Genomic DNA, 26,709 nt, shown 5'->3' with positions numbered 1-26,709 from the left:
ATGCTATGTTTGTAGTACACCTTTTCTCTAGAGCAATGTGCTGACATCTTAAAATTGAAAACTTACTTTGATCATAAGCAACATGGCCATCTTCATACTTCATGCTTGTCCAGAGCTCTCCCACCGAAAATGTTGGGTCAGTCCGCTCACAGTACCTGCCAAGATTGATCCTCACCGTCTCAAATTACAAATCAGGCAAAAGCTTGAGCCAAACAAGACGAACCAACAAAGCTAAAGAAAAATGTCCACCTTTGCAAGATTATAAATATGTTTTGAAAGGAATTTGAAAGCAATTCAGATTCTCAAAATATGCATACAAAAAGTTTACTCCAATTTGTTCCTTTGGTGTCTTCTTCACTCTGCAGATACAACCTCCACCGCTTTGCTTCTTGACTTCCCAGCCTGCAGGCGGAACTGGCGGCTCAGCCAGCTAATTGGTGCTGCTAGGGCGCAGGGAGGCGGAGTTGGCAAAATTGAGAAATTGACTAGGGGCTAGAGCTGTTGGCGGAGGAGGCGGTCATGGTCCTGATGGGCGGGCAAGCTCCAAGATGGAGCTTATGCTTCTTTAGTAGGGGCCTAGCAAGGCCCTTTAGAGCCCTCTGCTGGAGATTCCCAAAGAGGAAGCAAGTGCCAAAGTGAAGCGAGCTCCATGACTCCTTGCCCACGGAACTTCTAAAGAGGAACTTGAATCCCAATGACTATAGCCTCTACTCTGATACCAAATGTTAGGTAGAGAGGAGAGCAGCAGCAACACACAGTCGTAAGAGCTTCAAAGTAGGAGAGGCACGTAACTCGATAATTTTAAGTGTACCAAAATGAAAGTAGCATGATAAGGTAACACACACTAAGTGGCTAAGGGTATGTTCTTGTGCACGGGGAAAAAACCCCTCTTAAGGAGAGTAAAAAGTGCCCTGGCTATCCTACGATGTTCACACACCACTGCCTGTGACATAGATGTCAACAAAAACACACATCATCATGCGGTTAAATGTCACCAAGGCGTTTGTCAAACCGAAGAGCATGACCACAAACTCGTAATGGGGAACGCTGTCTTCTTGATGTCTAACCAGTAACTTCTAACATGGAGGTCGTATGCTAGAGGAAGCTAGGATGTGTACGTAGTGAAGGTAGATAACTGCCAGTGTGTGGATTAGCAGGGCTCGAGAGCATGCAGAAGAACAATTGGAAGAACAAGACAGCTGTCGGCTTGTGTCTTTTGCTGCTGGCCAACAGAGACTTGCAGATAAAGTCGAGTTGTGTCCTTTGCTGCTGGCCAACAGCAGGTCCAGGTTCTGTGCATGATGGGAGCCTATAAAAGGCTAAGCAAAGATCATTTGTTAGCATCTGATCCTCCCTTGAGGGCAGGTCATAGATAGGCATTAGGTTACCCTTTTGGAAAGGCTGAAGGCCACATATTTGTATAGAGCATATACATCTTTTGTAACATATGAATATACTGAAAATACAACTCTCTCTCTCTCTCTTCTCTCTATCTTTGTTGGTGATCTGCATCAGGGTTCCTATTAAGTTACTTAGGGCTGGAAGAAGACAGTCAGAGCTTCCGCCCAGGTGAAATCACTGTTATCAAACACAGCTTGGAAGCTGGTTGCCTTCAGCATGGCATATTTTGGAAGGTGGCATGTTTACAAGCTAGTGAAATGGTTCAGACTTCCACTACGGCCTGCTTTGCAGCATATTCGGGAGGTCATTCTCATACACTCCATGTTTGGGACGGGATCTGTCCAGTTTGCACAGGATCACAACACCCATTTCAAAATTATCTTGTTCATCACATTATTAATGTCTTTACATGAGCGCAACATCTCCTTTAATAAAAGTCCAATAGAAGCAGATAATGTAAGGCTTACAGTTTTGTAAATTTTGGTGCATATCCTTTCACAAAATCAAATCTCCAACCATCAAACCCAATGTCAGCCTTCATCCAGTTCATCCAATCGGTGAGTTCATCCTGCACACGCTTATTTGTATGGTCTAGGTCTGGAGCAGCTCCATAGCTTTCACCAGTATCATGATGTCCTTTACCTCCACTGTCATAAGCATCATTGTCTACAACAGCCCAAGGACCCCAATCCAGCCTTTCATCTTTTGTCCCCCCCTCAAACACATTCCAATGCCCACCAGAATCTTGTCTCCATCCACTACGATGGTTTATGACAATGTCTGCAATGCAACAGATTCCATTCATATGTAGAACATCAATAAGTTCCTCTAATTGTGCCTTTGTGCCATATTTTGAGTCGTTTAGATTGTATAGTTGACTTGGTAAGTAACCTGCAAATAGCATAGCAGTATTACCTTAATAAAATTAGAACTCAAAGATAGTGTGTTAGATAGTAATTTTCTGCGCACAGGCCAAGATTGTTGTCAACAGCTGAGATATACAAACTTTAATCTTGTGAATACCATGACAACCTACGCACGATTGGTTGGCATACTGGGGAGTTTGAAAATCATGTAAAACAAATTTGGCACATGCAACAAGTGTTCCCTTGCTCCAGTGGTGGGTTACCATCCTGGGGTTATTTCCAGATTTCTCTATGCTGCCTAGATTTCACCACCTAACTTCATTCAGCAGACCCAGCCACACAGGAAGACCTATGCATTGTTGTGGTGGTCACCACATGGGACATTTGTGTTAGAAATTGTGCATCTCTGTGTATTTTGGGGAATACCTATTTATTAGGTTTTATCCTATTTTTCCCTTTTACAGTAGGTCGTGGGCTGTCGGCCAGCTCTAGGAGCAGTCGACCAGTTCCTCACATCACTATAAAAGGGGCCTCCCTATTATTCACTTCTTGTATCCCATCCAAGCACAATGCAACACTTTTCCCTTGCTGGCTATTGCCATTGTAAAGCTTCATGCTATTATAAAAGGTGATCTTGTCCACAAGCTCTCATCTCCTTTGCTCCCGCTCTCTCTTGTATTGTCTATGCTTCTGCCTGTGCATACTCCAACATGGTATCAGTCACTTAGGTACCCGTCTGCACTCTTCTTTGCAATTGTGAACCTTCCCTCTGGCTGCGTTCTGGCTCCTGAAGGCGGCTGTGTCTTCTTCTCTGCTGGCTGCATTTCTGGCTACAGAAGGCAGCTGTGTCTTCTTCTCTGCTGGCCTGCGTTTTCAGCATCTTCACATCAGCGTTTATTTACTGGAGGTGCTCCTCCCCATGCAACCCGTGCAAGGTGACAAGGTGCAAGTCCCGGTGTAGTGGCTGCTGCTGTTTTTACAGTCAGGACAGCTCCTGGAGGTGTTTCTTCGCGTGTGGTGGATCCCGACGAGCAGCCCCAACATCTCTGCTTCTTCCCCCGCTTCCACTCCCTCCAGTTGAGTGTTTCCGGTGAGTTTTGGTGGACTATTTTGCTGCTGTCCAGCCTCTTTCTCTCTCGGATTTGAGAGGGGGCTGATTGGTCCTGGTGCCTCGCTTCATTGGAAAGTGCTCGAGAGGAGTCTTGGAGTGCTGAGTTCTGTGTACTTCGTTGCTGTGGGTATTGTTAGCAGTCATCTCCTGTCTGTACATATTACAATTAGGGCCATTGTTGTGGGTGTGCCCACCTGTGTAGGTGTTTCTCCATTTTTCTCATGTTCCATATTTTTCTCAGATTTTCCAGTCATGGGGGGTGCTGAGTTTGCCCTTTCGGCCTGTTTGTTTGGCTGCTCAGGTGGAGGGCCCATTTTCTTTTGCTGGCCGACTTGTGTATGCTGGCTGACTGGATATTTTCCAGTCGTGGGCTTGTCTTGGGGCTGCGGCCTGTTTTAGACAGGACCGACTGCAGCCCCAGCCCATATATATAGTGGGCCTTGACCCCCCACATGGTTGTATCATATCTGTACCTGATTTTTGTATATAGCAGAGTTTATACAACTCTCTCTCTACACTTCTGCATTTTCTCTCTCACAGCAGTTTGTCTCATTTCCAGTGTGCATTCCGACATGGTATCAGAGCCCCAAGTGGCTTGAAGCTTGGAGACAGTGAGAGCTTGAGGGTTTGTTGTTTTTTGGTGGTGATTGGAGAATTTATGGGCTGTTCAGGACATGGAGAAGTAGGTGAAAGGTGGCCATCATTGTTGGACAGCCACCTTGCATAGCAATTGCAGCATCTTCTTCGTTTTTTTTCCGACCCACCCTCCCTTCACAAGACCTTGTGAATCCCCGAGATGGCTGAGAAGCATGTGAGGATCCCCACCCTCCCGACATTCCCAATGGATCGAGAGTTGGACAGGACCAACTATGGCATCTGGAAGGTAATGATGGAGTCTGTCTTGGAGTCTTATCATTTGGCTGATTTCATTGTGGTTGGAGTTCCATGGCCAGAGTTGGAGGAGGGTGAGCTTTTACCTTCTGCTAGGAAAGAGCGTTGGACGGGACCAACTATGCCAATCCGGAAGGTAATGATGGAGTCTATCTTGGAGTATTATGATTTGGCTGATTTCATTGTGGTTGGAGTTTCATGGCCAGAGTTGGAGGAGGGTGAGCTTTTACCTTCTACTAGGAAAGAGTGGGAGGCTCAGGCACAATTGTGGAATCGTGTCGATGCCCGTTGCGTTCTTTCATCTTCCTTAATTGCACACCCCAAGTGATCAATCACATCAAACACACGACGCTGGCTTGAGGGATCTGGCAGCACTTGGCTTCTTTGTATAACAAGGTATCACCCATGAAGAGGATTTCCTTGGAAGTGCAGATGCGAGTGATGAATCTGTTGGTCATGTCTACTCCCGGCTAGTTCAGGTGTGAACCCAGCTTCCTCACGGGCACTTTTTCCCTGTGACTGGACACAGTTTTTTTCCCGTGTGAACACACTTATGTGTGTTGGGCACTTAGCCCTAGGCCTTTTAGTACTCACTTGTACTTTCATTTCATATCATTATTGAGTACAACTTTTCCAGTACTCACGTTTCTCTGTGCTTGAGGTTGTGTGTGTGTGTGTGTGTGTGTTGTGTGTGTGTGTGTGTGTGTGTGTGTCCATTTTCTACTTCCTTGATTCAGGATTGGAAGAAAGTACTCTCTCGCATCAAATGGTCTCCCCATCCTGCTTCTATAGCTTCCTCGCTTCGAATGGAAAGCATACATTGGAGTGCTGTTTTTTACTCTCCCCTTGCTATACAACAACCAATCAGAGCTTACAATCTTATGAAGTTGGGCATCCGGTTCATTGACGACGTGGTAGATACTCGAGGGCAATTTCTTTCTTTTACGGCAGCATGCCAACAATACAATCTTGGGATGCATCATAGATCTATATGGAAAGCTATTGCAGATCTCTTACACCCTTTCATTCCGATTCCAACATTGGATGTAAGAGACAGGCTTCAAGATTGGCATCTTCTTCAGTCTTCAAGTTCAAGATTATCCTCTCAGCCTTTGCATCTATTGACTTCTATACAGGCTTATCGATTGATATTACCTCCTCCATGGATTGCTCATCATGCTAATTCTCTTTGGCATCTGGATAAGTCTTTAGCTTGGTGGAAAGGAAAATTGACATTGATATGGAAGTTGAAAATGCCATTGAAGCAGAGACTCTTTCTTTAGAGATGCATTGTCGGTATTTTTCCAGTGGGAGTGAAATTGGCTCAAAGAAGGATTGCCTCTCCTCTTTGTCCAAGATGTCATCATACTACTGAGAGTATTCCGCATTTATTGTGGTCTTGTTCATATTCCAGAGACCTTCTGGATAAGATCTCCTATTTTTTATCTCTCAGATTTCCTGCACACAGGTTCTACAGGTTTTTCTGGATGTTTGGCACGTTATCAACTTCTTTGTCACAGTATTCTCTTTTTTCCCATTGGATCAGATACTGGGCCTTATGGACCCTCTGGCTACAACGAAATCATGCATATCTGAATTCACCCCTTCAGCACCCTTATGAGTTCTTCCGAGCCTCTTTGCGGCAGTCCTTATATGATGCCGTACATGAGGAAGATTTGGATGTTTCTTGTGTTCAGCTTTTCTTTTACTGTTTCTGATGGATAGGGCATAGGCTCTTTTCTTGAGCACTGCCCTGTTCTTGCATAGAACTTTTTTACTGTTGTTTTTGAGTTCTAGGGTTTAGACATCCTCTTGATGTCAAACCCTTTTGTACATTTATGATATAATGCAATTTCAACTGGTTTTACAAAAAAAAAAAGTGTGTGTGCGCGCGCGTGTGCAGGCTAGCTTCCCTCCTACCCAACATTGGTATCACAGCCTGGTTAGGGTTAGGGTTACACCCTGCTATCCCCCAATATTAGGGTTAGGGTTTACCCACCTGCTGCCCTTCAGCCTTGTGCTTCAGTCTATTGCACACTTTACACGCCACACTCTCTCTCTCTTTTTTTTTTTTAAATTAAATTTAACAGTCGTGTTTTCTCTCCCCTTCTGTTGGCGACCTGTACTACCCGTACTTACTACAACAATCCGTCCGTACACTGCTCACGACCTGCTATTGTACGACGCCGCATGTACGTTGCTGTACTGCCTGTACCGCCGCCGACGCCTGTCAGATATGTGCTGTGCGCCGCCTCTACCGTCGCCCTCACAGCCGCTGCCGCCGTGAGTCGTCACCGCCTTTAGATCCGTCGTTGTTCGGCGCCTGTCAAGTCCGCGCTGCCTGTCGACTGTACCTGCGTCGAAGCACCGCCCCTCACACCGCCCTCGCTGCCCAGCGCCGCCTGTCGGTACCTACACTTCACCAGATCTGTGCCGCCTTGCCTCAGATTTGTGCTGCCAGCCCCAGATCTGCTGCCGCCCTACCCTGTGCGCCCTATATCAACGCTGCCCTAAACCTACCTGCCGATTTTGACCTTCTGCAAACATTTTTCCACTTCAAAATCATTGAAATTGGCCCATTTTACCTGCTAAATTTTGGGACAATTCAACATTAAGCCAAAATTTGCAGCTTTTGGTCCTTTTCCTTTTGATTTCACAGACATTACAGTACATTGTACTCAGTTTTGGGGATTTTTTTGCAGAAATTGGCCAGATTTACAGGTTTGTTGAAGGGATTTACAAGTAAAGGTGCTTTACGGGAAGTATACCCTGACATTTGGGCATTGGGCATTTTCTCAAAAGAAATCAAAACATTGAGCAGATTTGTGTTAGCCAAATTTGGGGCTTTTCAAAATTAAGCTCACATTTGTCACATTGCTCCTTCCTAGAATCGATTTCCATGAGATTTGCCCATTTATGTATGCAAAAATCGAGGATTCTGCAGAAATTGGCACTATTTGCAGGCATTTTGGGTATTACAGGCACATCTACTTGGCATTGGGGCATTTCCCCCAATTTTTTGGGGCATTACAGCATTTGGTACAGGTGACAATCGCATTAGCAGATTTACAGGTGCAGACCCGATTCAGATTTGGTCTAATTGGCTGCCTAAAAATTAGGGCTTTTCTACATTGAACCCAGTTTTGGAGCATTCGACCAATTTACCTTTGATTTTGCCAAGATTTGCGCACTTGCAGCTTTTACGGGTGTTAGTTGATCGTGTTTTTCACGGCACATGTATACATTTGTAGTTTGCTGCAGTATATGTATGCCATTGTGGACACTTTGACAGATTTGTGCAGTACACTTGCAGATTTGGGACATGCATATGTATTTCTCCTGGTGAAGGAGTTCCCTTTCAGTCCATTGATTATCCTGCTATTTATCTCCCACATTTTTACGGTTTTGCTGGGCATTGCCTACTCGTGGTGACTTGTGACAGATTTGCTGTGTTATCATGGCTAACAGTAATAATGACCTCTTTGGAATGCTATCTCAAGAGGACAAGCTCAATGGGGATAACTACCCTATGTGGGCTTATATGATGCGTCATGTATTGGTTGCCAAGAATGTATAGCTATATGTGGATGGCACTGACGAGCGTCCTCTTGCACCTGCTCCAACAAAAGGTGAAGTGATTCCCGCTCATCCTCCTGCAGGTCCACCTCCTCGTCTTCTTCCTACTCAGCAGCAGCGTACTTAGGATGCCAGGGATGCTCAAGCCCATGCATTGATTGCTCTCTCGTGCCGCAGGCATATCATTCCGCACATTCGTTCCTGCACCACTGCAAAGGGTGCCTGGGATACCTTGGCGGTGTTGTATTCAGGTCGCAATGAGGCTCGTGTAGCTTACCTTCGGGGCAAAGCTTGAGACTGACCGCATGCTTGAAGATGGCTATCTTGGTCAGATAGTTTTGCGTAATTTGCCTGACTCTTATTAAACATTTGGCACCACTTTGCGGTTGTTGGCTGGCAATGCACCTAATGCGGTCACTTTTGACAACCTTGTGACTCTCTTGCTCAATGAAGAGCAATCTCGTTCCAACAGGAACAACATGATGTATGTTGAGTCAGCAATGGCTGCTCCCTTTCGTGGGAATAGATCTGGGCCTAAACCTAGCCCATCGGATCCTCCCAAGACAGAGGACAAGCCTGAAAAGAAAAAGTGCTATAATTATTGCAAGAAAACAGGGCACACCATAGAGAAATGCAAGAAGCGTATTGAGAGTGAAAAAAAGAAGAAGCTGGCATCTTCTTCCACAGGTGCAGATCGGGCCAATTTGGCTACACGTGTGTCAGCCTTGACCCTTACATCTTCATCACCTGCAGAGATGTCTTACGATGCCGTTGCTTTTGATGACTATGCTCTTTAGTCAGTACTCCTTGGTATGCATTGTCTGGCAGATGCATTTCAGGGGGGGATTTTACTTGCCCACATGCAGTTGGTGATGCCTCATGGTCACTTATGCTTGTTGACCCTTATGCTTGTCTATGCTAGACGGTGTGATGTCTACTGGAGATGCCTTTTATGCTATTATCCCTTGCAGTGGGATTGTTTCTACAATGTACATTGTCACTTTCTCACCCTTTTACACACTTGGCCAGTGTTGGCTTGCCCTCATGGTTTTGACATGTCACATGTATATTATTCATTGTGGGATTATGCATCTTTACACTTGCCATACACGCCACTGATCATGGCATCGCTGAGAGTTTACCTATCCTCTCATAGCATTGGCTGATGCCCGCCTCGAGCCCCCACTTTTTCTCCCCATGTTCAGCTTTTCCTATTGCTGAATTTTTTCTTTTATCAGCCCTACCATTGCTGATTTTTCCTCATCGGATCCTCCGTTGATGAGTTTCACTCTTGCAGCTTACATTGCATGTCTCACACGCATGACTTCTAGATCCTGTTGCCTTTACACATGCGTATATCTGCTACCTCTTCTTATGCTTATCACTAATGCAATTACAGAGCATTGATGTGGATTACATGCAGTTCAACTTGGCATTTGGTACTTGACTTCAGGGGGGTATTATGCGATGCCTCTTGATTTGATGCAGTTGATGTCCACACGATCTTTGCCATGCATTTCTGGTGATGCATTTATGTACTACTATGCTCTAGCATTAGCGCTATGGCTTTGACTCGCCGCAACAACAACAACAACAAGGACAAAGGATCTTCACCGGCGAAGTCTTATGAGAAGAAGCCCGACTCAGAGCGTGATGCTTCAAAGGCCGAGCAGACCTATAACCATTGTGGCAAGAAGGGTCACTATTGGAGAAAGTGTCCTCAACTGAGTACTGAGAAAAGTGCTGATTCCTCAGCCAACTGCAAAGACTCCAGAGCAGAGCGGTATGTTCATGAGTTGCTGGAGGCCTTTGGGATGGAGAACTGCAAGCCTATTTCATCTCCGATGGACCCGAATACCAAACTTACAATACATGATCCTTGTGATGAGTAGATTGATGTCTCTTTGTATCGGAAGCTTGTTGGTTCATTGATTTGGTTGCTGAACACCAGATTGGACTTGAGTTTTCCAGTGGGGCTGTTGAGGTCATTTATGCAGACACCTTTGAAGACTCATTGGGACGCAAGATTGCGGATCTTGCAGAATCTGTAGAGTGCGAAGGATCTTGAACTCTTCTATGACACTGGAGGGGAAACAAAGGACTAAGTCAGTCTCCAAGGTTGGAGTGACTTTGGTTGGGGAGGGGATCCAGACATGAGAAGATCTACATCAAGCTACGGTTTTACCCTTGGCTCAGGAGCTATTTCTTGGAGAAGCAAGATGCCGGCAGCCAACTATTGCCTTGTCTTCTACTGAGGTAGAGTATCGGACTGCTTGTGAGGTGTTGTGGTTGCGGAGGTTACTTGGCGAGATTGGGTTTCCACAGAAGGAACCCACGGTCATCCAATACGACAACCAGAGCTGTATAGCTATTGCTTAGAACCCGGTCTTCCATGCCAAGACCAAACACATAGAGATACAATATCGTTTTGTTCGTGAGAAGATTTTGGCTGGAGACATCCTGCTTATCTATTGTTCGACGGAGGACAATGCGGCGGACCTCTTCACGAAGCCTCTACCTCAACAGATGCTGTCAGAAGTTGGGGAGAAACACCTGGAATAATAATAATAGACCAGAACTTCAAATACCAAAGACAGAGCATGATAACACAACAGAAGAACCATAAATAATACAATAACACCGCACTGAGCCGGAGCGGCCAGCCCCCCCTAGGAACTTCTTTATAGTTTTTACAAGATACCAAGGTGCAGGTGCATACAACACCGGATTTTCCACAAAGCATAAGCACAAATCTCTTGCCTGGATATCTATCCAAAGCCAAGATGCAAACACAGCACCCAAAAGCCATCCATAGACTGTTTCAAAACAGTCCCATAATCAGCTCATAATCAGCCCATAAACTGTCCATAAAACAGCCCGGTACGGAGCCCAAAACAGCCCCGAGTTCCATGCCAAATCAGCCCCAAAACAGAGCCATAAACAATCTCAGAAGAGCTCTCAAATCAGCCCAAAAACAGCACCATAAACAGTCCATAAATCAGCCCATAAACAAGTCAACCAACCCCATCAAGCTCTGGGAGAAAGCGGCAGCCATGTGGCTGCTCTGGAAGAAGTCAACTAGCTCTAAGGCTGCACTAGAAGAAATCGACCACCGCTATAAAAGGCAAGGAACAAGTCAGCCAGCCCTGTAGGGGGTAAGGAGCAAGTCGGCCAGCCCTGTAGGAGGTAGGGAGCAAGTCGGCCAGCACAGGAGAGAGAGAAAGCTCCAGAGAGATGCCCCTGCCTCAAAACTGCCCCAAAGCCTTCCTTTTATAAAGTCGAGTTACTATATTTGCAGCACTTTTCCCTTTTTGCCCAAAATAGCTGAGCTTGTCCAAAAATATGAACTTTTTAGCTTTTCTTGGCTTGTACTCCAAGTTTTAGCCCAAAAATATCAACTTTATGCTTTCTTTGGCTTGTACTCCAAGTTTTAGCCCAAAAAGATCAACTTTTATGCTTTTTCCTGGCTTGATGTCCAAGTTTCATCTAGGCGCCTCCTTTTGTCCACCTGTCCATGCCCAAAATAATAATATGTCCAACTCATCATTAATGATATGTGACTTATAAATATTATAAGTCACTTTGATGAATAAAATCCCATGCTGCTTATGCTGCATGGCCATCTTTCAGGCCAAACCATGCCAGTAAAATGTTGTAGCTTTCTTCTGTGGAAAATCCCCGTTCACACCTTGGTTCTCCTCAGTGTGTGAAACATTGGTCAAGACTGGTGAAGGAACCAAATGGTGACATCCCTCCGTCTTATAAAGCTGCAACTGTATAAATCTGATACCACTGAGATATCCTGAAGTATAGCAGATGCACTGCCAATCCATGATATTTCATAGTTCCAACATTAAAGCCATAAATCCAGATCCATGATCCGGCACTAGATATGGGCACAAGAGCCAACCGTATCAAGAAAGAAACTTTATCCATATCTTGAGTCAACAACTCTAATAATAACCAAACACAAGCACAAGAGCCAACTGTGTCCCAAAAATCCATAATTCCATAAGCCAGATAATAACTAGACACAGGCACAAGGGCCAACTGTGTCCCAAATATCCATAAATCCATAAACCGGATAATAACTAGACACAAGCACAAGAGCCAACAGTGTCTCAAATATCCATAAATCCATAAGCCAGATAATCAATAGACACAGGCACAAGAGCCAACTGTGTCTCAAATATCCATAATTCCAAAAGTAGCTTTAAGCACCTACAAAAATAAAGAAGCAGCATACATAGCCACAAAACATCTTGCCATGCCATTAAACTACATAAGGGCACCACCCCTATAATCCATATGCATGCCCAAGCCATATGGTTCACCAGGGCACCCATAACAATAATAATAGACCAACACTTCAAATACCAGAGACAGAGCATGATAACACAGCAGAAGAACCATAAATAATACAATAACACCGCACTGAGCTGGAACGGCCGCCCCCCCATAGGAACAACTTTATTCACATAGAAGTTTTTACAAGATACCAAGGTGCGGGTGCATCCAGTATCGGATTTTCCACAAAGCATCAGCACAAATCTCTTGCCCTGATATCTATCCAGAGTCAAGATACAAACACAGCACCCAAAAGCGATCCGTAGACTGTTTCAAAACAGTCCCATAATCAGCCCATAAACTATCCATAAAACAGCCCGGTACGAAGCCCAAATCAGCCCCGAGTTCCGTGCCAAATCAGCCCCAAAATAGAGCCATAAACAATCCCAGAAGAGCTCTCAAATCAGCCCAAAAACAGCACCATAAACAGTCCACAAATCAGCCCATAGACAAGTCGACCATGTAGGCATATGCTCACTTATGGTAATGCTATGTGTGAACAAGGCTTAACCAAGGGCACTTTTTTCCATGTGGTTTTTCCCCTTGGACATCAAGTGTGAAAGGACACTCTTAACATATAATATTTTGTACTTCTATATTATATGGATGTGGCACACATGCAAGGGTTGACTTGCATTTTGTGGATACCACACTTTTGGCTCTCTCTCTCTCTCTCTCTCTCTCTCTCTCTCTCTACCCAGAATCGGATCATGCTCCCCTATACCTCAAGGTGAATATCCCATACATGACAAAAATGCAAACACCTACTACAGTAGGTTGGTCTTTTTGTATTGACAATGACAAGAGGGAGCAATATGCTGAAAATATTGATGCATCACTAAGAGGAATACATAGGCTGAGCTGGACTGAGGTACAAGGAGCTCTACTATCGGTGGCACATACATTATTAGGACAAAAAAAGAGTAAGAAGAAATGCAGCAAGGAGCTGCCACAAAATAAATGGTTCGATGATGAATGCAAAGAAGCTAGGCTGAGGATAAAAAATATGCAGAATAGTGACGCACGCAGGGAAGCAGATAAGCACTTCCATGCACTCACCCGAAAGAAAAAGAGGGCATACATTCTAGAAAAAGAGTGGCAAGATGCCATTGAATTTGCCAAAAATCCAAGAGGTGCATGGAGGGCACCAAAGGGAAAGCAAAGGATATCATGGGAGACTTCACGGAGGAAGAAATGCTCAAGTATGTCAAGCAATTATATATGCACCCACATGCCCCACCTATGGTCACAAATGCAGTCCACCTTAATAGCCCAGATGTTTTCTCACTAGAGGCTGTGAATGAAGGCTTGAAGAAAATGGCTAACGGGAAGGCCGCTGACATATTACACCTCAAGGCTAAGCTACTCAAGTGGACAAATGAGTATACAAGAGAATGTATTGCTCTTCTATTGAATGATGCAATTGTCAACAGTTTCCCACCAGAATGGCAAGAGAATTGGATAAAGCCTATCTATAAAGGGGGAGATAAGAACCAACTCACCAACTACAGAACCATTATGGTTGGATCCACTATGGCCAAGCTATTTAGTACAATTGTTGAGAGCAAACTCAGCTTATGGGCAGAAATGAATGAGAAGAGAGCCATTGGACAAGCTAGGTTCTGGAGAGACCATAACACAGTAGATCACTTGGTCACAATACGGGTTCTGATGGAGGAGAGCCGTTTACAAGGAAAACCCCTCTTTTGCTGCTTTGTAGATTTTAAGAAAGCATTTGACACCGTGCCAAAGAACAACCTATGGGAGAGAATGGTGCACTTAGGGGTGCCAAATGACCTAAGGGTGGCAGTCTATAAACTCTATGAGAAGGTGGTCTGTCAACTCAAAGGCACAAATGGAATGTCAACCTCTTTTTACAGCAATATGGGTGTCAAACAGGGCTGCCCTCTGTCACCAACTTTGTTTGGCCTATGCATTGATAGATTGGAAGAGTTGGTCAGGGAAACAGAGCCTGCTGAACTGAAAGATGCCCCTCAAATTTTTGGATACACTATATTACTGCTACTATATGCAGATGATGTAGTATTTTTTTCTCACACAGCAGAAAACATGCAGCGGATGATGCACATGCTCCATGAGTTTTGTAAGGAAAGTGGCCTAGCAGTCAATGTCACCAAAACTAAAATGATGGTAGTGAAAACAATTCAGCCTACCAACTATCCATGCATTCTGTATAATGGACAGCAAATTGAGATGGTGCAGTCATTCAAGTATCTGGGAGTTGATGTCCCGGCAAATCACAGGTGGAATCACTGTGTACAAAGAAGGATTGATGCTGGGTGGGGGAAATATTACCACTTTGAGAATGATTGCAGCAGCAGTAACACCAAGAGATGGCACATTAGGCGCATATTATTCGATGCATATGTCTTACAAACGGTGCTCTATGGAGTTGAGGTATGGGGTGGCAGTATCTCTCCATCAACATGGAATGACATTGAGAAAATGCAAAAGGCATTCCTTAGAAGACACTTGGGAGTCAAAATTATCACTCCTTACTCTATATTACTCCTTGAAACAAGCAGCAGACCCATTGAGCTCCGAGCACTTGAAAGGGTTTTTAAGTACATAAGGAAGGTCAAATCCATGAAGGTAGAGAGACTACCGAGGAAAGCATGGGAAGCAAGTAAGAGACCACAAAAGACAAACAAAAGTAAGATGCTATCATCAGGATGGATGCATGACATCAAGGGCTGGTTCCAAAGATGGGGTGTAGCCTCGTACCTAGGTACATCACCAGACAAAGAAGACGAGATAGCATTCCACCAAGCATTATTGGAAGCACTACATTGCCAATGGCAATCAGCAGAAAAAAGGGCTAATATGAATACTACTGTTCGCACATTAATCCAAACCACTGGGTCACATACTCACAAGAAGAAGATAATGCTTAGAAATACATAAGCACACCCATTCCTGCTAATGCCAGGCGAGGTCTTGCGCTCATCCGCACCCGGTCACACTCTCGAGATTGAGAGAGGAGCATGGAGCGGTGTCTCGAGAGAGAAAAGATTATGCCGGCTATGTAGTCTGGGAGCAGTGGAGACAGAGGAGCATGTTCTTTTAACATGCCCACAATATCAGCACATAACGAGAGATTTCAGCACCACTTTAGAAGGATACACCGACTTAGTGAATTTGCTCTCGCATGGCCAACTTGCTGCCCTTGGCATATACTTCATCAAAATTCTCAAGCAGCGTGACTACCTTGTAACGCAATTGGCCACACACTAGTCCTTTTTTTTTTCCCTCCCATGAAAGGAGGAGGCTTTGTTTACAGCTTTTGTACTTACTTCGTGGGGGTCCCATGGGCCGTTTTTCGGCCTCTCGAGGACGATAATATATTCTTCTTCTTCTTCTTCTTCTCTCTCTCTCTCTCTCATTTCTGTGTGTGAGCTTCTCCGTCCTGCACCTAACCCTAATGTGCAGGTTTATGTGTGTGAGTGTGTGAGTCCAACACCAACAATTGGTATCAGAGCCAAGTTGCTGGCCCTGGAATTCTGCCCATGGAGATTCTGGAGCAAACCCGGCAAAATTCTGTCGAAAACTGAGCTCTAGGGCGTTCACTGGTTTTCGCCGCCCAGCCCGCCGCCGTCACTCAGCCCCGGCGGCTTCAGGTCCTCGTCTCGCCGCCACCGCCCAGCTGCGCCGGCGCTACTAGTGCGCTGTGGGCCACCAACGCCCAGCCCCGTCGGCGCTCGTAGTGCACAGCAAGCCGCCTACGCCCAGCCCGACCAGCTGCGTTAGTTAGCAGCCCTCCTCCGCCGCCGGGTCCCTGGCGCCGCCCCACCTCCGCCTGTCCCGTCAGCGTTGTGCGCCGCCATCGACCCTGCGCCAGCTCCTCGTCGACCCTGCAACTACGGCGACTCTCGCTGCTGTCCGGTCAACGTTTGCGCCTGTCTACTCCACGCCTAACGCCTGCCCCATCCGTGCTCGCCGTGTGCCTACCGCTGTTCGCGCCCATCGCCGCCTCCGCCTGGCCTGTCCACTCTGGCCCGTCGACTCTCTGGTGCAGCTCTGACGGCTCCCTGCTGCTCAGACCCCCGATGGCACCACACCTCAACCTGCGTTGGAAGCCCGCCTCTGCCTACGCTTGCCTGCCGCCTACAAGCAAAGCAACACATCTGGACCTGGACTGACGCCTGCAAGAGAAGTCCCTGCCATCCGTACTGCACTCGCCTGCAAGCACTTTCCATGTGAGTGAAAATATGCATTAAAATATTCAAATTTTGCAGACACTTCTGTGCAGGTCAGATTCAAAGAAAAGTTGCAGGTGCAATTTGGGGGATTTCTCAATTTGAGGCCAAATTGAAAAATTGCAATTTGGGGGTTTTCAAAATTGAGGTCAAAATCAGCAAATTGAACCTCTTTCATTTGCAGAAATTTGGAGCTTTTGTGAAAATTGGCCAATTAAATGCACATTGAAGCCATTGGAGTGCATAAAAATTGGGGATTTTCAGATTGGAGCATGTAATTGGGCATTACAACTGTGATTTGTCGCGTATGTATACACATTGTGTGTAACTGGACAATTTGGTGCAGGTTTACACTTGCTTTGGTTTGCAGGCATACATTTGCACAAGACATTTGGTTGCCTGGCAGTGCACATTGGTGCTAGGTTTGCTTGCAGGTATATTTTGTTGACATGGCACAGAATGCTACAGATGTATTTGGTGTGCTCACCTAGGAGGACAAGTTGGATGGATCTAACTACTCCCTCTGGAGTTTCATGATCCGTAATTTGCTGGTAGCCAAAGGGCTTTGGGGCATCGTGTGTGGTGATGACACACGCCCACTTACCATACAGCCAGCCACGCCTCAAAGGGGAGATGCTCAAAGAGCTCCTGATGTAGAAACTGCTCCCACATAAGAGCAGAAGAGATGGGACTCTAGAGATGCACATGCCATGTCATTGATAGCCCTTTCAGTGAAAAGGACTATTATTCCGCACATTCGTTCTTGCAAGACATCGAAGCTTGCATGGGACACATTGGAAGCAATGTATCAGGTACGCAACGAGGCAAGAGTTGCCTGCTTGAAGAGGCAATTGGATCTTCTTTCTATGGATAAGGGTGACTCCATGGCAGATCATCTCACCAAAATGAAAGATTTGCAGGAACAATTGCTCAACATTGATGAGGTTATCCCAGACAGACAGATGGTCACCAACACTCTTCATTCTTTACCGCTTCCTACTTGGGCTTTCACACCTCTCTCAACCTCTCAATGAGAGGAGGTGATGATCCCGTCACTTTTGAAGAGCTCGTGGGTTTACTCTTACAGGAAGAGCAAACAAGAGCAAACTTATCGAGCAACCGTGGTGGAGACAAGGCATTTACAGCCAAGGAAAAGGGTAAAGCAAAGAGCTTTAAGCATGGGGGACAACAGTCTAGCAAGGCTGGTCATGGACAGCCCTCTTCTGGTGGTGAAAAGTCTGACAAAAGGGATGCAAACAAGCCCAAAAAGAAGGGCAAATGTCACTACTGCCATAAGCCTGGACACTACATCAGTGAATGTAGGAAGCGGATTGCAAAAGAGAAAAGGAAAGAAACAAGCAATGCAGTAGCAGACTCTTCTGATGACAAAGCACAGCAATCAGCTAATGTAATCCAAGAAGAGTACACTTTTTTGGTCACATGCACTAGTGGCACATCAAGTGCTTCAGACACTGATATGTCTTGCATTGCATCTGACAGACAGAATGCATCATGGTATTTTGATAGTGGTGCTTCGAGCCACATCACTTCATGCAAAGATGTATTTCAGCACTTGGTTTATGCTTCAAATGGCCGCACTGTATCATGTGCAGATCATACCACATATCCAGTAAAGGGAATTGGCAATGTCATACTTATTGCAGCCAATGGTGCCAATATTTGTATGAAAAATGTATATTATGTTCCACGGATAAAGAAAAATCTGCTCTCCGTCTCAGCCATAAACGACCAAGGTTTAAAGGTTGAATTTGAAGACGAGAAGTGTTTGGTAAAAGACCCATCAAAAGGTTATGAAATAGTCACTTCTGGAACACGATACAAAGGCTTGTATAAGCTGGACAACTATGACAAGCGTACTTATGATGCAAATACAGTGGCTGCCCACACTCCTGCTATGCATGATGCAGAGCTATGGCATGCTCGTTTTGGGCATGTAAATTTTCGGAGTTTGATGCTTTTGCAGAAGCATCATATGGTTGATAATATGCCGCCTCTCGAGTCTCCACCAAGACATATATGTGAGGGGTGTATTTTGGGAAAGATGCAATGAAAACCATTCCCCAAAGATGGAGCTGTTAGAGCTGAAAGTAAATTACAGCTCATACATAGTGATGTATGTGGTCCAATGCGGACACCATCCATAGGGGGGCATCTTTACTTCGTCACATTCATTGATGACTACTCCAGGTTTGCTTGGGCTTACCCCTTGAAAGCGAAAGCAGATGTGTTTACATGCTTTCGACACTTTGTAGCAATGGCTGAAAATATGTGTGGATGTAAAGTCCAAACACTCCGCTCAGATAGAGGTGGAGAATACATGTCAAATGCATTCAAGGATTATATGCTTCAAAAGGGCATCAAACACCAATGTACTGTGCCTTATACACCGCACCAGAATGGTGTAGCTGAAAGGAAAAATAGATCTCTCATGGAGATGGCAAGATGCATGGTGAGAGCACAAAAGTTGCCTCATAAATTTTGGATGGAAGCTATAATGTGTGCAACTCATGTGTTGAACAGGTGTCCAACAAAAGCTTTGAAAACCATAACACCATTTGAGGCTTGGTATAGCCGAAAGCCAACAGTGGATTATATGCGTACATTTGGGTGTTTGGCATATGCACATGTGCCAGAACAACTCCAAACAAAGCTAGATGACAAAGCAATGAAATGCATTTTTGTTACCGTCTTTATAATCCAACTACAAGAAGGATTTTTGTAAGTAGAGATGTGGTATTTGCTGAAAATTCAGAACAGCCCATGTACAGCTTGTATAAAAGCAATGATACATGCATACAGGACATGTTTAATGGACTTTTACCCATTGCAATTAGGGGGGATTCAGATCAGCCAGCCCCTACACAAGAAAATCCTCATTCAGCCCCCTTCTATGGAAGAAGTGGAAGATCTTGTCAGGGAAGAGCAAACAGCCATAGACACAGCCAAGTCAGTGCCAAGATGGTTGCTGAAAACTTTGCAAGAAAGCAAACTTGCAGCTCCACTCACAGGTAGAACAAGGGCTAGTTCCAGCCATGCTTTGAATATACATCGTGGGGAGTCTGCATTAGCAATGGGTGGTCTCTTTGATTCAGAAGAGCCTTCTTCTTATGAAGAAGCACATGAGAATGAGCATTGGTTGCAAGCTATGCAAGCTGAAATTTCTTCTATCATGAAGAACAATACATGGGATCTTGTGGAATTGCATAAAGGCAAGCATGTCATTGGAACAAAGTGGGTGTACAAAGTCAAAAGAAAGTCTGATGGTACTATTGACAGGTACAAAGCAAGACATGTGGCTAAAGGCTACTCCCAGAAAAAGGGAATAGATTATGAAGAGACTTTTGCTCCTACTTCGAGAATGACCACAATAAGATCAGTGATTGCATTGGCTGCACATAAAGGATGGAAAGTGCATCAATTGGACATCAAAACTGCATTCTTAAATGGGGATTTACAGGAGGATGTATATGTAAATCAGCCCATTGGTTTTGTAGTTCTTGGTGAGGAACATAAAGTATGCAGGTTACACAAAGCATGGTATGGGTTAAAGCAAGCTCCAAGAGCTTGGTATGATAAGATACGTGCTCATCTAACCAGCTCCAAGAGCTTGGTATGATAAATCATAAGATACATGCTCATCTAACCAGCCACCAAGCTCCAAGAGCTTGGTATGATAAGATACATGCTCATCTAACCAGCCAAGGTTATGTGAATAGTCCAGCTAAAAGCACATTGTATGTGAAGAAAACCGATGCCGATATTCTCATAGTCATCTTGTATGTAGATGACATGCTCATTACAGGTACTAGCAAAGCACAAATTTCAGATTTCAAAGCTGATTTGAAAGCTGAATTTGATGTGTCAGATTTGGGGCCTTTACACTACTATCTCGGCATACAGTTTATTCATACAGATGATGGCATTGTTATGCAGCAAACTAAGTAAATAAAAAGTTTGCTAAAAAGGTTTCACATGGATGAATGTAAGCCCATTTCTACTCCGGTAGAACCAGGTGTACGGCTTACTATGCATGATATTGGAGAGCCTTTTGCCAGGCAGTGGGATGCCTCATTTACTTCTGTAACACGAGGCCAGACATATCTTTTGGGGTGTCTTTGTTGAGGAAATTCATGCACAGCCCAGGCACAAAGCATTGGTAAGCAGTCAAACGCATTTTTCGCTATCTTAAGGATACCCTGGATCTTGGTTTGTTCTATCCCAGGGAGGACAGCTTGCAGCATTATGCATTCAGTGACTCAGATTGGGCTGGTGATTATGATACCAGGCAATCCACCAGTGGGAATTGTTTTTTTCTTGGCAGTTCATGCATATCTTGGTTAAGTAAAAAGCAACCCACTGTTGCCACATCTACTTGTGAGGCTGAGTACATGGCAGTCTTCACAGCTACAGTAGATTGTGTATGGTTGAGGAGACTATTGGCTAAACTTTGTGAGTGTCAGCAGACACCCACCACCATTCTCACTGATAGCCAAAGTGCTATGGCCGTGGCACCGTGGCACGAAATCCAATATTTCATGCACGTACCAAGCACATTGAGATTCATTATCACTATGTGAGAGAGAGGCTACATGCACGGGAAATCAGTTTATCTTACTGCCCTACACAGGATAATGTTGCAGATCTATTCACAAAGGCTTTACCTTGAGAAAAGTTTGAAGCTTTCCGCAAAGCTTTGGACTTACTCTCATACAGAGAGTGATCTGCTACCTTATACAGGTTCACACTTCCACTACAGGGGGGATTTGTAGGCATATGCTCACTTATGGTAGTGCTATGTGTGAACAGGGCTTAACCAAGGGCACTTTTTCCCATGTGGTTTTTCCCCTTGGACATCAAGTGTGAAAGGACACTCTAACATATAATATTTTGTACTTCTATATTATATGGATGTGGCACACATGCATGGGTTGACTTGCATTTTGTGGATACCACACTTTTGGCTCTCTCTCTCTCTCTCTCATTTCTGCGTGTGAGCTTCTCCATCCTGCACCTAACCCTAATGTGCAGGTTTGTGTGTGTGAGTGTGTGAGTCCCAACACCAACAGACCAGCCCCATCAAGCTCTGGGAGAAGGCGGCCAGCCATGTGGCTGCTCTGGAAGAAGTCGACCAGCTCTAAGGCTGCACTGGAAGAAGTCGACCACCTCTATAGAAGGCAAGGAGCAAGTCGGCCAGCCCTGTAGGGAGTAAGGAGCAAGTTGGCCAGCCCTGTAGGGGGTAAGGAGCAAGTCGGCCAGCCCTGGAGGAGGTAGGGAGCAAGTCGGCCAGCAGAGGAGAGAGAGAAAGCTCCAGAGAGATGCGCCTGCCTCAAAGTTGTCCCAAAGCCTTCCTTTTATAAAGTCAAGTTGCTATATTTGCAGCTCTTTTCCCTTTTTGCCCAAAATAGCTAAGCTTGTCCAAAAATATCAACTTTTATGCTTTTTCCTCGCTTGATGCCCAAGTTTCATCTAGGCGCCTCCTTTTGTCCACCTGTCCATGCCCAAAATAATAATATGTCCAGCCCGTCATTAATGATCTGTGACTTATAAATATTATAAGTCACTTTGATGAATAAAATCCCATGCTACTCATGTTGTATGGCCATCTTTCAGGCCAAACCATGCCAGTAAAATGCTGTAGCTTTCTTCTGTGGAAAATCCCCGTTCACACCTTGGTTCCGCTCAGTGTGTGAAACACTGGTCAAGACTAGTGAAGGGACCAAATGGTGACAAATGCTCCGTCAATACTCCAGCTCACTGGGGTTGGTTCCACATCCAGGAGCTGAGAGGGGGTGTTAGCAGTCATCTCCTATCTATAAGTAGGGAGTGAGGGCCTTTGTTGTGGGTGTGCCCGCCCGGTTAGTAGTTTCTCCATTTTTCCCCATTGTCCATGTTTTTTCCAGTTTTGCTAGTCGTGGGGGGACTATTTCTATTGGTCGACTTGTTCTGTGCTGGCCAACTTCATTTGTTGTTGGCCAACTGGCCTGTTTGCTGGCCGACTGATGTTTATCAAGTCGTGGAGTTCTTTTGCTGCTGTCGGCCTATTTTGTAGTGGTCGACCAGCAACCCAAGGTGGTATATATGCTTTGAGTCGGATTGGAGAGATGAATTTTTGAGTTTCACCAAGATTAGTGCTGACTTGTATGATTCCTTGAGAGGGCTATGTCAAACCGATGGGCATTTTAATCGGTATTGCCGACAGGTCCAGGCAGGAAGCTCCACACTTTTAGACCAAGACTCGAGGATCATACCGTCTGTTAAGGTGGCTGATACTCAATACTTGATTCGGAACGGGCTATTGTTCCGAGATGATAGAGACTATGTGTCGGATTTTGCTGAGATTAGGAAAAAGATCCTTATGAAGGTCATGACTCTCCTACAGAGGTCATCTGGGGGTACAACAGACCTATGATTTGCTAAACAGGACATTTAACTGGCCTAAGATGAAGGTGAAAGTCTAGGACTATGTGGTGAAACATCATCAATGTTAAGTGAATAAGGCCGAGCGCCTTTGGAGGGTTGTTACATCCTCTAGATATCCCTTTTGGGAAATGGGAAAGTAAATCCATGAATTTTATTGTCGAATTGACCAGCAAAGGGCATGATGCCATCTGTTTGGTGGTAGACAGGCTAATAAAGATGGCAAGGTTTTCACCTAGAAGGTCAATTGATTTGGCAAAGCACATTGTTGAGCAACTTTTAAGGTTGTATGGGTTGCCTTCTGACATAATGAGTGACATGGATTCAAAGTTTTCTTGACCCTTCTGGCAGCTAGTTTTCCAACGATTGGCGACTACGCTAAGTATGAGTTCCTCTGATCATCCTCCATCCGATTGGCGACTACATTGAGTATGAGTTTCTCTGATCATCCTCCGTCCGATGGGCAAACGGAAAGGGTGAATTAGGTTGTTCTGGAGGATATGCATCATACATACGTCTCCACACAACCATCTGATTGGGAGAGGTACATCCAAATGGTCAAGTTTGGCTAAGCTTGGTTACAATCCATGTATGTTGATATACAGTTACCAACCTAGATCTCCGGTAACTCTATCAGGACTAAAGGGTATTAGAATTAATGAGGCTAAAGATTTCTTGGCGAATATGCAGGAGATGCTAGTCAATGCACAGGAATCTATCAGAAGTGCTTAGGATAGAGCACGGTTTTATGTCACGTGCACACCCGTGCCATGGCAATGTGGCATCACCAGCACCAACATCATAAGCATTGGAGGGCATGGGACCCTGTCAATAGCCATAAGAAGCCTTCACGCTGCAGTAGGCAGCCAACTAGAGACCAAGCCACAGGTGACCAGTGAAGGTCAACAGTGTGGGCAGCAATTGAAGGCAAAGCGCAACAATTAATGGGATTTAATCCCTAAATATTTATCCATGAACTAGCTGACAGAAAGAAATGCTGGCCGACAAGCATCTCCAGCATCTATATAAGCATAAAGTCATTATTCAATCAATGAAAAAAGTCATACATCATTTCATTAGCATAGAAGTCACTAGAAGTCATGTAAGGGGCCAGAGATCAACCCTCCGAGGCTAACCAAGGGCCTAACCATGTATAGACATAAAGTCACCTTTTTGTACCATATAAAACACAAGAAAACCTAACACCAACTATCTTTCTCTTCTTCTCTCTCCTCTGTCTTAATCATGTTTGAATTAGCATCTTGTTCTTAATTAGAGTCAGGGCTATGGATCAATACAAAAAGGCTTCCGCGCATGCAACATTGGTATTAGAGCATTGAGGCTCAACCACTAAGCATAGTTCCAAGGAAATACCTAGATCCATCATTAAGCTCTCAGATCAGTTCCAAAGGCCTAGCAACAGGCATGATCAATTCCAGTTCCTGCATGTGACCCACCGCTGAGTTAAGGGAAAGGGATAGTAGGCATGGGGATAGCAGTGGAACAGGAGCTTAGTTCTTTAGCAACACTTGGAAGTGGAGATCAGAAGTGAAAGGTGTTTAAACAAAAATATCAAAGTTAAAGTCTGAGTCAAAGTAGCAGGTCAAGTTAGAAGTCTGAGGAAGGATGACAAAGTGTCCACCCCATCATCAAGTATAGCAGGAGGGGATGTCACGTGCATGTCCGTGCCATGGCTAATTGTCATGTGCAAGACATGTGCTGGCTAATCCCAGGGCTAATCCTTGAAGGGCAACACATCAGCAACTAGCTTAGGCAGGGAAGGCATTGGGAATAAACCGAGAGGGTTTTCGGGCAGCAAAGAAAGAGATGAACTGGTGTTGGTAGCAGCAAAGATGTATTTTGTGTCCAAGGAACTGGCCGACAGCTTGGGAATGGACCAGGAGGGCTGTCGGCCAGCAAAGAAAGAGATGAACTGGTGTCGGCTGCGGCAAAGATGTAATTTGTCTCCAAGGAACTTGCCAACAACAGATCGGCCAACTCATAATTCCTTCAAAGGCCTATATATAGCATTGGTTAGGCTCTTGGTCATTCATTCACTCCTCTAAGGAGTAGAATCATTAGATTAGGACTCTTTGAGTCAAGAACCCAGCTTCTGTGTGTGAAAAGGGCAGTCATGAGAACAAAGATTGCTATTACTTGAAGGGGTTCCGCTAGTTACACCAACAACAGCAACCGTTTCCACCAACAACCATAACTATCAGTCACTTGGAAAGCCCCTCTCTACTAGCCAATCCCAGCACCCTAGGCCCGTACACACACACATGTTAGTGTAAGCCTAGATCCATGAGCAATTTGTGGGTACAATATCTTCGCACTAACCACTCAAAACATACCAAAAACCGCGGGCGTTGATGGGCAAGCCCCCACTAGGGACAAACACCCCCACAATATACAAAAAAAATGGTCTTTCTTGTAGCACAGGTGTTGATGGGCGGGCCCCCACTAAAAACAAAGCAAGGGGCTTGCTTTGTATCCACATGCTTTCGATTAAGAATAACAACACTTCATACAAGCCTACCGAGCAGTTTTCGGGAAACAGTTGCCTCAGCTCATCCTTCAGCCGGTTGAGATTTCAAAATTGCCAGTTAAGAGTCTCTCAAACAAGAAGTGAGCCGGTTTAAAAAAGTGCAGAAACAGTGAGTATGCCTATTTTGGCCTTGATGAGATATAAAGAGGAAATGTATATGTTTGTCAAAAATAAGTTTGCCGAACTAGGAGAAAATTACCGTTAACATCTACCGATTGTGAAGGTGGTGGCAACCAGATGTCCGTGATGCCAGCAAACGCGAGGTCGTTCACTCGGTTACGAACAACGTGATACCAGGGGTACTTGCTCGGGGACTCCCAATTAAAACCCTGGTGGAGGGGAGGAAAACACACATAAAGCTTGCAAATTGAAGGAAGGACCTGCCCGATTTGGAAGGAGGGAGGGGGGGGAGGGGGAATGCAAACCTGTAATAAGACGTGGTCCAATGGCGCGGGAGGGTCGGGCCTGCCGGGGCGGACTTGGGCCCCATGAATCTCCGGCCTCACGTGCTGCTCATCGCCGGGTTCAATCCATCTCTTGGAGAACATGTCTTTGTGTGGCTGCTGTTGGTGACCTGCTTTCATAGCCTCGGCCATCCATCTCCTGCTGCCCCATGCTTTCACTCTCTTTTCCTTCTTTCCACACATCACAAGATCTGGCCAGGATCGATCACTGCCTTGGTTTTTGTTGTGATAACTAAGAAGCCCATGGGACCAAATCTCTTCTGCATTGACGGCTATTGCCTTACAATTGATCCCGCGCCCTGCATGATGATCGGCGTGTATGTCGAAAGGCTTCTTGGTGTTGGTGACCCAGAGAGCATTGCCCCTCATACCTCTTACGCTCGAATTATCGACATGAACGCCCTTGGAGAACAGATTTCTTGACACAATTTCGTTCATAAACGCGATGTGATTTTATCCTAAAGTACCCAGGGCCTTTACACACGACCATGCTTCTCGCTCTGCCACTGGCTACACAGCTTATTCCCAGCCCCGCCCCGCCCCGTGCACCCAAAATATTCAGGTTGCATATTCAGGTTTTTTTTTTGAGGTTGCATATTCAGGTTTTTTTTTAGGTTGCATTAATTAGCTGCAGCTAATGAATATTGTAACTTTAATAATCAAAGGCTTCGAATCTCATTACATTAAGGGTTAAAGACAAATTTTTAATTTATTAAACATTGGCTGAAAATTAAAAATATTTGACAAACAAAATAATAATAAAAAGGTTTCAAGACTAGGCTGAAATTTATTAAACATTGGCTGAAAATTAAAAATATTTGACAAACAAAATAATAATAAACAAAGGTTT

At 45.0% G+C, this 26,709-nt stretch overlaps 1 protein-coding gene across 2 annotated transcripts in view; it reads right to left on the bottom strand.

The window, feature by feature from the left end:
• LOC147610365 (alpha-amylase-like) overlaps positions 1 to 26,481 on the bottom strand; it is a 38,627-nt gene extending 12,146 nt beyond the window's left edge. The window contains exons 1-4 of one of the 2 annotated variants that reach the window (XM_086786028.1): positions 25,821 to 26,481; positions 25,595 to 25,724; positions 1,869 to 2,292; positions 67 to 155 (exon numbers count right to left, since the gene is read on the bottom strand). In XM_086786028.1, the coding sequence (XP_086642154.1) occupies positions 67 to 155; positions 1,869 to 2,292; positions 25,595 to 25,724; positions 25,821 to 26,297 (1,120 nt within the window). In that variant the 5' untranslated portion in view covers positions 26,298 to 26,481. The remainder of the gene's footprint in view (positions 1 to 66; positions 156 to 1,868; positions 2,293 to 25,594; positions 25,725 to 25,820) is intronic. The other variant, XM_086786029.1, reaches the window with a different exon arrangement.
• Between the last annotated feature and the right edge of the window lie 228 nt (positions 26,482 to 26,709).

This window comes from Cibotium barometz, chromosome 49 (assembly GCF_041138505.1).
Source record: "Cibotium barometz isolate CiBa-2024 chromosome 49, ASM4113850v1, whole genome shotgun sequence".
Taxonomy (NCBI): domain Eukaryota; kingdom Viridiplantae; phylum Streptophyta; class Polypodiopsida; order Cyatheales; family Cibotiaceae; genus Cibotium; species Cibotium barometz.
Note: the sequence above shows the minus strand (reverse complement) of the source record. Positions and strands in the feature narration are given on the sequence as shown.